General features: G+C 48.1%; 1 protein-coding gene across 1 annotated transcript in view; it reads right to left on the bottom strand.

The window, feature by feature from the left end:
• UACA (uveal autoantigen with coiled-coil domains and ankyrin repeats) overlaps positions 1-7,021 on the bottom strand; it is a 33,666-nt gene extending 26,645 nt beyond the window's left edge. The window contains exon 1 of the mRNA XM_074880455.1: positions 6,885-7,021. Within this exon, the coding sequence (XP_074736556.1) occupies positions 6,885-6,941 (57 nt within the window). The 5' untranslated portion in view covers positions 6,942-7,021. The remainder of the gene's footprint in view (positions 1-6,884) is intronic.
• Between the last annotated feature and the right edge of the window lie 5,932 nt (positions 7,022-12,953).

The following is a 12,953-nucleotide window of genomic DNA, read 5'->3' as shown; positions in this document are numbered from 1 at the left end:
GACAAAAACATCATACTTTTATGGAAACAGTTATAAAACTAAAACTGCAGGTTCTGAAGGCCATTAGATAGAATAATTCTTGTCAAAGAAAAGACCAAGAATTATTAATCTTTGTCACAAGATATTAATTTGTCCATCTTAGGTCTCATGCGCTCTTCCTGCAGAGAAAGACACTCACTGACAAAGGAGGGTTACCTGAGAAACGTATGTGTGTCACATAAGCCAAGCACAGATGAGAAGGGCAGGCTCAGCACATCTATCAGCCCGTGCATTTAATTTTCCTGCTCACTCTACAGAGGTCAGAGTACATTTGCAGTCAAAACATCTGAACAGACACACCCTGCAATTTTATATGGCACAAAATGACAAGCGCTTTTGAAGTAGTTTGATTTATTTAAAAACTGCCCAGACTGACAAAATGAAAGGGTAAGTTACTGAAACTATTTTTTAAATATATCGACCAGGTATAGCTTCCCCCTTCAGTACAGATGCACATCAGCCAGTAGTCATTTATCTTGCAGACTTTTGGCTTATCTGCAGTTGTCTAGAAAAATACTGCACATAGCAGGTTTGAGAAAGGGTTAGCTCAAGGAGGGGGGCAATGGCATTTTATAAGCATATCTTTCTCATCAGGATGTGTCTGTATTCACATACAAATGTTCTGGAGTTTAGAACTGCAGGAGGAAGATGCACTGTTTAGTCTACATAAGGGAAAGACAGACCCAGCTTGACCACAGGGTTCTTGTCTCACCCAGCAGGTTCCCACCCTCAGCACGTTATGTTATCACCTCATATACAGCAGTTTCTCCTTCTACAGAAAAGTCACTGAATGCTACAAAGTGGGCAAGGCTTAGTCTAAACAGTGATCAAAAATAACAGTCTTCCTAGGACTGCTCTGGTTTTGCATTGATCAAAATGCTTGTGTCAAGAATTCATGAGACTTGTGCTGTTGCATGGCTTGTTTAAATGTAACTGCAGCCTGTCATTCATCTAGGTGATAGTCTCCAAGCAAACAGGTTAAAGCAAAACTAACAGCAACTATCTAAAACCTCACCATAAACATTCCTGATTTTACCCTATTCTTAAGGCATTTTCCTTCCAACTGCAAGTTAGCATATCCCATCAAGATCAAATTATTGATTATCAAGAAATTATTCAAATCTACTTCTAGCTATGTGACATGTCAAATAGTCCTCTCAAAACCATCCCAAGGGCTCTAAATCTGTGTCAATAGTACATTTCTATCTACAAGGAGTGACATGTACTTAACTGCATAGCCAGTTTCTCTTTTCCACATATCTGGGGTAGGGGAAAAAAACACCAGCATCAACTACAACAGCACCCAAGCTACAGTGGAAGTGTCCAAGAACCGCATACAACTCTTGAAGAATGCAAAGTCTGCTAAAATGAAAAAAAAAAATATTTCCAATCATTTTTAAACATCCTTATGTTTCATTGCCAACATACAACTCAAGTGCACTATATTGATGAGACATCCTCAAATTCTCAGCCCCAAGATACAGATCATTAGTGTCCACTAATAGAAGTGATCAGAACTACTTATGCACCCTGAAAACAAACCGGTGGTTCTGCAGTTGCATTTTAAAACAGTCTGTTAAGTACATTTTAAGGTAACTGGGACTTACACACAAAGAACATTACACCCTTTTACAGCAACGACAGCATCACAGCTTTCGACACCAAAATAACAGGGAGCCCTGGAAGCCAGAGTCCTGCCGCAGCCCAGCTTTGCCCCCAGGAGTGCCCAGGAGAAAGTATTTCCCCTTTAAATGGGGAGAAAACAGCGGCAAGGTCAGAGTCCAGCTGCCTTTGTCTGCCATTCAAAGCAGCGTATCACACCGGGAGGCAAGCCATTAGTTTGAAATTACAAGCTCTCGGGCAAGGACTGATTGATTTGTGTGCTTCCATTTATTAATAACGAAGCATCAGAAAATATCAGGGGGTGACGAAACACGACATGACTATTACATTCATCGTGCAGGGAAGCAGCCTCAAGCAGGCGTGCACGGAGACAGGAATACGTTACAGTCCGACTCCATCCTGTTCCATCACCATTAAGTAATGAAAACACGGAGACAGTATCAGTCTCTCAGACGCTCTAAGCATTTGCTTGCTAATAAATATTGATATTTAAACACTAACAAAGTACTACATAAGTTGTATCTGAGCAAAAGGTCAGATGAACTTAAACCAGATAACCAAGCAGCCTTATCTGCATCATTACGTCTGCAAATCAGCTAAGGACATTTAACTTACAGGCACTCACTGTACCTCCAATTTTTAAAATATTTTAAATTGCTACATTCCAAAATGATAAAGCATTGATAAATACTCCTTTTTAAGGAGCCTGAAAATTACAATGCATCTGTAAACAGGCTGCACCACAAAGCTTTTGCTGAACCACAAATTGCCCGTCTTGACTAACCTCCTGTTTCTTCAACATCAACCACAAACATCACACAAACAAGCACCTAATTCTATTTAACTAAATGCAAATGAATCACAGAGTTTTCTCCAAGGAACACACACATTAGCACAAGCCTTAATAAAGCTTCCTGCAGCCCAAACATACTCTAAGGAGTAACCACAGTCAGCCTAGGATTTGACATTTGAATATTATAGTGTTGCCGATTCTTGGCTGTGTTGCCTGAAGATGGCATTGCAAAGTCACCTTTGGTGGCCCACAACAGACACGACGGAGGTAGTCAAGAGGGAAGAACAACTTCTCTCCAGCCAACAGCAGCAATGCTGGAAAAATTCTGCTGATAGGTCATAGCATTGTGATCAGCAGGGCTGACAAAACCCATTTTGGCTTTGCACAGAGCAGAGTCGTGACAAAATGCCATGAAAATCTTGTTAGATTACAAACCCATGCGGGCCACCAGCAGCACAAGTGTTTTCTTTTAAGAAGTTCAACACCAAAGTGATCTTGAATCTTCAGTTAAAACTAGGTTACCAAATATCTATTTCTTACTGCATTCCTTAAGCTATTAATGTGCATTCTACAGCACACTGGTGCTACAATTTTTAACAAAGTTATTCTGCTGTACATACAAAGATGTAGGGTTGCTGATTAATTAACAAATTCAGACAACAAACAGTATTCTTCCATTCCCTTAATAAAAGCGGTCAGATGAGAACAAGAGGTGGTGCCTCCCCTCTCCGCTGCTGACAGGGCAGTAGTAATTGTTTAATTGTGTACTGGGCCAACCCACAAAGTTCCACTCCTTACCCAGAGGAAAAGTCATCATTTAACCGAACAGGGCAGTCTCCACAGGGAAAAAGTGTTGAAAAAAGTGTTAACACAACCTTAAACAAGTTCAGCTGTCACTGACTACAGAACTTGTCCAGATATCAATTTAATAATCACAGATCATCATACCAGGGCAAGTGCTCAGATGTCTACCTCTGTTTCTTGCACAATGGTTTCCGCTAATTATATACAATGTTCAGTTTCTCTTAATTAAAAAAAGTCCAACATCACTTTCCCCAGAGGAGAAAGGATTGTTAGAAGTTTTCACATCTGCTCCTTCTCATTACGTGCAGGTGCTCCAGACAGCACTGCTGGTGTCTGAAGCATGTATCTCACACCAGCTTGGTCTTGGACGTCCTCTCTTTGGATGTAAACAACTCCCGAGCGAGGCAGCCCCACCACTGCTCAGCCAGGCAGCTTCAGCTGTGCTCAAAGCACTACCACGAAGCCCCTGTTTGGCAGTAAGTAGCCATCCTCTGGCAAGCAGTCCAGAAGCCCCCTTCCCTAAATTCCAGAGCTCATCACAAAGGACAGAAAGGTTAAAACCCCACATTAATAACACACCTCAAATTTAACAGGACACCTCCACATCTATTTCTCAAGTGTTAAAGAAATAAGCAGGTAACCTTTCCCCCTGCTGCCCTCAGAGGCCAACAGTTAGAATCTCACCAGTGGAAGTTGATTAGCAAAGATCTGAAACAAAAATAACTTTGTAGAGCAATAAACCAGTCTTTCCCCAGCCATCTGCTCAAGAAAAACCAACCAGTGAGCATTTCATATTTGGTTCTCGTACATACAGCTACAGACAGAATTTCAAACTTTACTGGAAGAGCACACTTCCTAAACACAAGCTACATCACAAACATACACTTACAATATGGGCATATATTACATGTATTTTGGAATCTCAGCAATACCAGCAGCGCATGCTGCTCTGATCACCCCAACAGGATTGACTACATTAACTAAAATCTATCTTGTAGATGTTTGTGAATGAGGCATTGTCTCTGACTGAAAGTGAGGGCCATGCCCCAAAGGCTTCACGCTCCACAGAAGCCGATGTTAAAGTTTCCAGCCTCCACTACTACAAGTGACAAGCATTTGTCTCACTATTCAGAGTACTGAAGTTACTGAACAGGCTGCTCAGATTATTTTCCAAGCACCACCAGCCAGTTGGAGTTGGCAAAACCAGATAATTCCATCTTCAGACACAACATTCTGGATAATTGTGGAATTGATAATAACTATCATTTCTACTTTCTGCTGCTTTTCATGGCTTCCCTCCATTGTGAGACACATAATAAAACCATTTCCAAAAGATCACCATCAGAAGACAGCAGGCACGTACCTATTACCTTAACCTGGAGGAAAATTTTCAGAAGCACGATGAAGGGATTAAGTTTCCCTCCACCCCCCAGGAAATAGCACCGGGTGGGGACAGGAGAGAGAGATGAAGTTTCTCAAACAGGCAACTCTTTTACACTCCTTTCAGGCAGGATCTATAAAGCTCACGCTGGCAGGATTCCCACCCACTTCCCCAGCAGTTACAAACAGAGACCTGGCTTTATACAACCATCCCCCCCCCTTTGGCCTCACTATTAACACCCACCAATGTGGTTGAGTACTTTTTTTTCCCCCCCCACATAGAAGGTTCTAAGCTGGTGTTTGATCAGCCGGTGGAGTGATCAAGTAACCAAAATATGTAATAAACAGGGGAGATAAGTACATCATGGGTACAAACCCCAGTTTTTAAAGAATCTCACTGAAAGTAATTTCCCTTCATATATTTTAGAATAACTTCAGCTCTTAAAAGCATTAAGACTGCTCAAACTTACTTTGAAAAGAAGGCTTGTTAAGCCTTCACCTATGGAAGTGAAAAATCTCCATGTCTATTCAACACCAGAGATGGATGCTGTTAAGTATTTGTTGAAATTTAATTATCATAGGCTTATTTTGAAATAACAAACAGTTCTTAAGTATAGGACAACTCATGAATAACATTAAGCAGTGCCAGCCTACACATTACAAATTATCATAACAGACTTCTGAATCACTCCTTTGCACAGTGAAGTGTTCAGCACAATGAGGCACTTCCACACAGAGCTGTCATTTTGTCAGATGAGTTCGGTCAGCAGTTTACAAGCCTGAATATCTACATATCTTTCAAATGAACTATTATTTTCAAGTAATAGCTTCAGACCCAAGACAAATGTGCAGGAGTATTTTAAAGATAGCTAATGCCTTAAAAGACGACTGATAAAAGCTGGTGTATCATATTAACCTGCCCTTTTCCGCTACTCCATGTAGCCAGCGGCAAGTTTAGCAAATGAGAGCAGGAAGGCAGCAATAAACTTAGGAGAGCAACTGCCACAGCAGACTCCCAGGGAAGCATTTACTGCACAGTCACAATTAAAGATGATTTACCACACAAAGTAATCTCCAAACATAGCTCTCTTCAGTTACTAAGACCTCTCTCACCAAAAGTCATCTGAGGAGATGAATGAAGTAAAAATGAAAACCAATAAAGCCAGTTAACATGAGCCTAAATTTTGGAGCTGTAGAGAACAAGACACAGACAACTGCACCACCACAAAGGTACCACATTTCCAGAGGTCGCAACTCCCCCAGGCCCAGTGTTTCCAGATGGGATGATCAGAAATCACAACTGCATAAAGTCACCAGTCACTTTGAAAGCTTTTCGTGCACTTTCTAAGCAAACCCTCCTTCTGTGTACTGGGATAAGGGATCCCATTTTGCCACAGAAGTTACAAATGTTGAACGAGCTACTGACAATGCCATGCAGACATATCTCAGCAAGACCCAGGGCAGGTTGCCAGTTAGAGCTCAGCACTGGCTCCTAAGGCTCTTGGGCGGGGGGGTGGAGAAATAAAAAAGGTGTTAATTTCTGCTGGGGCCAGAAAGCAAACCTGAAGGCAGAGGTAACATGCGTTTGCATGCCTGTTTTCCGAGCTGCAGGTCACCCAGGGCAGCCTGACGAAGAGGCCGGGTGCCAGGCACGGTGCATGTTCTCACCCCACTTTTCCCCAGAGCAGCACTCCAGGTCCTCTCCCTGCTGCGCCCCCTCTCCACGCACAGACCACCCGGGGGCTCGCTGCTGCCCCTGCACTCAAACCCCAGAGCACCCCCACTCCTCCAGCACATCCCCAACTCGCTGGCGCACAGCTCCCCCGAGTGCCAGGGTGCTGCGGCTCCACGCCTGCCCCAGAGAGATCCCCCCACCGATCCCAGAGACCACCTTCCCCCCCAGGTTACCCCAGCTCTCCCACACTCTCTGCCCCCAGCAAAGCCTCAGCTCCCCAGAGAGCCGGGGCCCGCTGTGCCCCCACACAACCCCCGGCCCCTTCTACTCCCCTCACCCCCACGGATCCACAGCCCCGGAGACCCCAGACCCCACCCCTCAGCTTCCCAGCCTTACCCCCAAGCACCCCCCAGCAGCGGCCACTCCTCCCCGGAGCTCCCAAAGCACCGGAGCCCAGCAACCTCTCGCCCCACGCGCCCTCACAGGAGCCCCCGGGCCCTCAGCCCTCTTGGGGAAGTGAGAGGGGGGGGCCTCTCCCTCCCCTCCGCCCCGCGCCCAGTCGGCACGCACCGCGCTGCCCCCGATGACGGCTTCGTGCTTCTTCAGGCGGGACTTGAGGCTCTTCATGGCGCGGCCCCGGGCGGGCGGGCGCGACACCGGCCCCCCGACGCGCACCCGCCGCCGCCACGGCCGGGACGAGCCGGCCCCCGCCCGCCACGGCACCCCTAGCCCGCCGCCCCGCCCACCCGCCAGTCGCAGCCAATCACCGCCCGCCCGCTGGGCCGCCGCAGCCAATCACCAGGCGGAACGGGAGGAGGGACTTCCTCCTTTTAAAGGCCGCCGGAGCTTTACCCCGTGCGGAGCCGCCCGCCCGCCAGGGGGCGCGCCGCGGGCGGGGCAGGGGCACGCGGCAGGCGGTGCGCCGCTCTGGCGCCAGGGCAGCCCCTCAGGGCCACCACAGAAAGGGCGGCCGGGTGCTGTGGGGCCCGGGAGCCGGCCGGGGCCGCCCCGCCGCCGTCTGTGCCTGTCCCCCCGGGGAGACACCGCCCCCATCCCTCCGGGCTTGCCGGGCTGGGGAGGGAGGACAGAGCTCCCGGGTCTGGTGGCAGGAGGGAGGAGGTAGGAGCTTGGCACGCGCTTGCCAGGAGCGGAAAATGCAAACGGATTGCTGTCCTTGCAAACATCTCCCCTCTTAATAAAGGAGGCATTTATTCGCAAGAGATCTTACAAGCTGAGTAGAGGCAGCATTTAAAACAATGTAATTAACTCCCTGCTTCTGCATAAGGAATGTCTGAGGTTGGCAGTTTGCTTGTTTTGGTCACAGCTTTGTTCAGCCCAAAGTCTATTTAACATCTCCTTTTCATCACATTACTCACAGCCCTGTCACACACAGTGGCACAGCACTAGGAAGTTTAAGGTCATGCACAGTTTTGAGACTAATTACAACCCATGGATTGTGTTTAAAATTCTAAAACCTTGCTTATTACAGCTGGATTGGAGCTATTCAATCAATATATCTCACTAATATAAGCAGAGCTCGAGGTAAATGTCACTGCTTTTTAATCAGTTCAGGCAAACCATGTATTCAAACACTTAGGTTTCTCTATAGGTGGCCTGTTTAGAGGGAAAGATATCTGGTATCTTTAAACATATACTGTAATTTTGTGCACATCAGAGTAACTGGGAAGTACCAGCATGCCCCGAAATGAAAACCTTCACCAGAGGAGTCCAACCCCCAGCCCAGCCTCATCTAAAAGGGATTAAATCCAGATTTGAACTCTTCGGAGAAATGATGTTCATGCTCTGAATGCCATTTAATGGTTTTGGGGTTCTCCTCCCTAAAGAGCCACAACCTCGCTCCTTTCAGGAGCCACCTCCTTTCCCCCTGTGGACGCCTCCACGCTCCCAAGGCACTGATGGAAACTCCCAAGACCAGCATCTCCTCAGAACAGAAGCCGACACCTCTCAACACCTCTGTCGTTCAGCCAACCAGCACCATGCCGGCTCTCCTCTGAGAGGAGAGTAAGGCCAGTAAGTCCCCTTTGAACCCTGGTTCCCACCACTTCAGCCTGGTATTGCCATCGTGTCACCACCGGCATGGGTAATCTGACCCTGCCTGGCACAAATCAAAGTGACGTGGTGGATAAAATGACAGCAGCAGCTGGAAGCTGGTGAGATCAGGATTCCCCGGTTATTTTCTACCTATGGCAATACAAGCAGTGGTTTCCTTTAGCTGAAGGTACAGAATTGAAAAAGCATATTCCTAGAGCGCACCCAAGCCACAGCACCTCAAAAGGGTGTTTGCGTAAGGATCTGCACAAACCTGAGCCAGCAGTGTTCATGTCCACTCACGAATCCAAGTGCAAAGCGAAGCCCCAGCGCTGGTCTAACGTGGGGCAGATGAACTGGTTTGAGTTGTTCAAATCAGAACCATCATCTGCCGAGTTGTCGCAGAAAATAGATAGTTCATTAAAAATGAGTTTTTATTGCTGAAAGTTGCAGTTTTACAACATTATCTGACTTTCAGGACCAAGCTAACAGCAGTAGCTTTCTCCTCATTCCATCAAATTTATGCTGTTTAAAGGAAGCTCCTTCTGAGTCACTCCAGTATGAGGGAAAGCAGAATTTTAAAAATAACTCCTTGCTATCATGTCAGTGCTGAGAAGCTGCACATAGCAGTTCCAAGTGCTCAACCAATTCCAGACCCGTTCCCTGTCCCCAGATAATCACAGGCATACGTGCGTTTGCACCACCCAGCTGGGTCTCTGCTCTTCTGAAGGCTCAGCCGCCACTGCAGCAAGAAGATGGCATCTGCCTTGTGAACCAGTTTCCTGCTGCTGGAGTCTATCGTGGGTGAAGCTTGTCCCAGTCACACCATGCTTCTCACTAGCCAGCTCTGTGCAGGGTAAAGCAATCAGCCAGATCAGCCTGAGCATAGCCTTTCCCTTTTTTCACTCCTGTCAAAGCAGAAAGTTCCCTATCTGAACACCATCTTTCAGCCCTACTGCTGCATGTGTCAGCACAAGAACAAGATGTTTCACGTTAAATTACTCGGGACTGACTTGCACATTTGACTGGCATCCAGGCAGTACAGATTCAGGAGGGAACCCAGCTCATCCTACCGCCTCAGCAGCACACACACCTTTGACTCACCACCCCAAGCCCGGCCGTAGCAGTGCAGTCTGCACAGAGGTCCATGCTCCAGCCCTTCCCCTGACCCAGGTGCCAGGACTATTCCCCGATTCCGGACACATCTACTACAGTCTTTTTCTCCGGACTTCTCCCTTTGCTCTCCAAATTAATTCAAGCTGCTGCTGCTAAGATTCTTGGCATGCAGTTCCCACTACATCACCCCTCTCCACATCCCATCCCCTCTCTGCCTGTTAGCTAGATCTATCCTCGTTTGTTCTGCAGTACGCTCTCACCATCACTCTATTACTGGTTCTTGGCTTCTATCACCTCATTCCCTACTTGTCTGGCTAGACTTTCTCCCAGCTCTCTTGTAAGTGCGACGAGCCAACACAAGCCAATCTGCTATGGCTTGTGTTTGCTCTGCGTGGGCACAAACAGCAGAGCACAACCTGAGGGTGGTTAGATAAGGTCACTTCGCTGCTGACAGAGACCAAATGGAAATCTGCAGCCCTTGCTGGAGATTTGTCCCGCTGCCTCCCCAACTCCATGCAGTTCTTTCTCTGTGACTTTAGCCTTCCAACCGTGGGGTTTTTTTGAAGAATGACTGACACCGTACGTCTCCCTGTGCACCGAGGCAGGATTTGGTGGGTGCCCATTAGGTGCTTCCCCATCAGCAATACTGCATCCATGGCAGCCGCTGCCCACGCTCCCCGCTGCCACGGGGACTGTCAGAGCACTGCTGAGCGCGCCCGGGCTGCACGCGCTAACACACACTTAGTGCCGTTCCAGTAACCACGGCTAAAATCTGATCTAAGCGAGCAGCTTATGTAGCTCAGAAACTATCACGCTCTGTATCTGCTCAAACATTTCATTTTTGTGACAACCTTCACTTACAGCAGCACAACAAAGGGTATATTTATTCCAACAATGTTTGTGTGATAAGTACTGAGTTAATGGCACACAAAATTTGCTGGCCAGTGCTCTAACGGGCCTGGGATCTAATTAATCTCTGGCAAGTTCCCTGAAATAGAAGCAGTGTTGGCCTCCACATCTAGCAGTCGAGACAAACTAATTGGAGCCAAGCTGTACAGTGAGATAGGAATAGCTTCACCAGGGTGGAGGTTTTTGCAGAGTTACAGTGCCAAAGTCTGTGTTTCTGCTCTATTAGAAGAGCACCATTTGTGCAATTCTCTCACCCCCAGTCAGAGTTCAAGAAGTATTCGAATCAGAGTCACAAACTAGCACAAAGCCGGGTGGTCGCGCACTCTGCAGAGCGAGGTGGTACCGACTTCTGGAGCTTGTGAGCAGCAGAGACGACCGAGCAGCGGGTTTCCGTACGGACCATGACGCCAGGACCTCGACCTGCGCTCGGTGGCATCTCCCTGCAGCCATGCAGGGAGCTGGCTGGGGAGCACCCTCTGAACAAACCACCAACCTGTCTCCAGTAAGAGTCTCAACAAGCTTTGGTTCTCGGTTATTTTATGTGACAGAAAAGCAGATCAGTCTGAATATGTCACACTTCCCCAGGCATTTGACTTATCAATCGGTTTGTGCCAAGACATAAAAATCAAACCCCAACATGACTGAAAGGGAAACACACTCCTCGCTTTCTATTTCTACCTGGGTCATTAAATTACCCAGCCACTTCCTGCATCACTTGCTGCCTTCATCATCCGGATAAATCAATCTCCGTGCCAGGCACACACATGGAGGAGGATATAATTTTATCTCCCTTTGCTCTTGAACCCCTGAAGAGTCTCAGTCTTCACTGCAAGGATACAGTGAGGCCTTGTTCTCTCAGGGTGTCCTGCTCCCCGCCGCACGCCCCAGCTCACGGCTGGGTGCAGTGCCCTGGCAGAGGCATGCTTCTCCGGCCAGCACCTGTCTGAGCTGGGTCTTGTGCCCACGCCAGGTGCCTCACAGGAGAAGCCTGCGGTGATGGCCACGCAGAACTGGAGCCCATGCACAGTTGCTGCAGGCCCTGGAGCCTGGCTGTTCTGCCTGACTCCCACTTTCCCCTACAGCCACTTCTCCCCGTCGCCCAGAACCACCAGCCACATGCACACAGACCCGCCCGCATGTCTTGCTGCCACTGTGCTGGGGTCGGGGAGGAGATGTGGCTGCAGGTACAAACAGGCAAGCAGTGGGAAGTCTGTAACAACGCACTGCCAAAGCAATCCAGTGTCCGAGCTTTCATTTTACTCCTTTCACCCCCATTTTGTTCTGCATTCCAAGAAAGGGAGAAGGGAGGAAACATGTTTAGACGGAAACCTTCATGCAGCCAGTGTTTACACACTGTGCTCCTGAACCAGTCAGGCATGATGCCGAGCTTAGGAAAAAACAAAGCGTGTGCCAGCCTCTTAGGAACTGAATTTGACAAAAGCTCGGCTGCCAACTTGGCTGCTCTCGCTTCTTACTAGCGGCAATTTCAGAACAGTGCCTGACAGTCACAGGAAACGCTCTGCCCTGCACATGAAGCACCGTGCCCAGACCAAGCGCGAGACCGTGCCTGCCACAAAGAACTGCCTGTGCGTAACCAACAGGGCAGCAGTGGGAATGGGAGCAGGTGGGGTACAACTTCCCAAAGCCGTACGTCAGGTCAGAAGTGGGTGTAGAAACCAGAGCTGCTGCCTGCGCCAAGAGAGCCAACAGAACAGGCTGTCCTATGTATTCATTACTGATTAAAACACACCCCAGAAGAAGATAACACCCCAAAGGAAGGGAATCTGTTTTGGCAGCAAGAATGTGTAAAGCTCAGGTTGTGGATGGAGACTGAGACAGAACAGCTGCTCAGTTTTTCCCACATACATGCATTTGCAAGAAAGTGGCTCATTTCATTTTCATGCCTGCGTGGGACTCTAGTTCCAGTTGTAAGGGGAAGATTTTGAAATATTGCTAGGGAAGATGTACATGTAAAGGCATCTATCTATCTTGGGTCTCCAGGCCTTGCCGAGCACCTCTGCTGCTGAGAGAAAGCGAATTTGTTTTCGGAGGAGTGAAATTGTGATGAGGCAACAGCACTGAGAGACAGCCAGTAAACCTGAGTTTTGAGCACTGTGGTCTGCAGCATCTGTGTGATAAATTATACTAATTAAGCAGCACATTCCAACAAGTATAAGGGAGCTGAATTTCCAAGTGAAGCCAAAGGCAGTGTGTCACATCCAGGCTGCAGTGCTCACCCCAGAAAGCTCGGACTGGACTCGGTAACACACGCTGTGCTCTTACCCGAGGGTGCGAATGCTGCAGAGCCAGGATTAGAAACAGAAGTGGGTGCAGGAGACATACCAAAAACTTCTCTCATTCACACATGCACCAGGAGATTGTCGCCATTAGATTCTGGTTCTCTGCACTGCAAACAAAAGTGGGGTTTTCTGCTGTAGTAGGCAGGAGCTCCAGTCAGATAATGCAGCTCCTAAACACAGGAGCTTCTGCCCGGGAGCCTCGGGGTGCGACGGTGCCCTGGGCAGATCTGCAGAGTGAAACAGCAAACACTCTGCAAACCGGGAG

This window comes from Strix uralensis, chromosome 11 (assembly GCF_047716275.1).
Source record: "Strix uralensis isolate ZFMK-TIS-50842 chromosome 11, bStrUra1, whole genome shotgun sequence".
Taxonomy (NCBI): Eukaryota; Metazoa; Chordata; class Aves; order Strigiformes; family Strigidae; genus Strix; species Strix uralensis.
The sequence above is the reverse complement of the archived record's forward strand: the minus strand, read 5'-3'. Positions and strand labels throughout refer to the sequence as shown.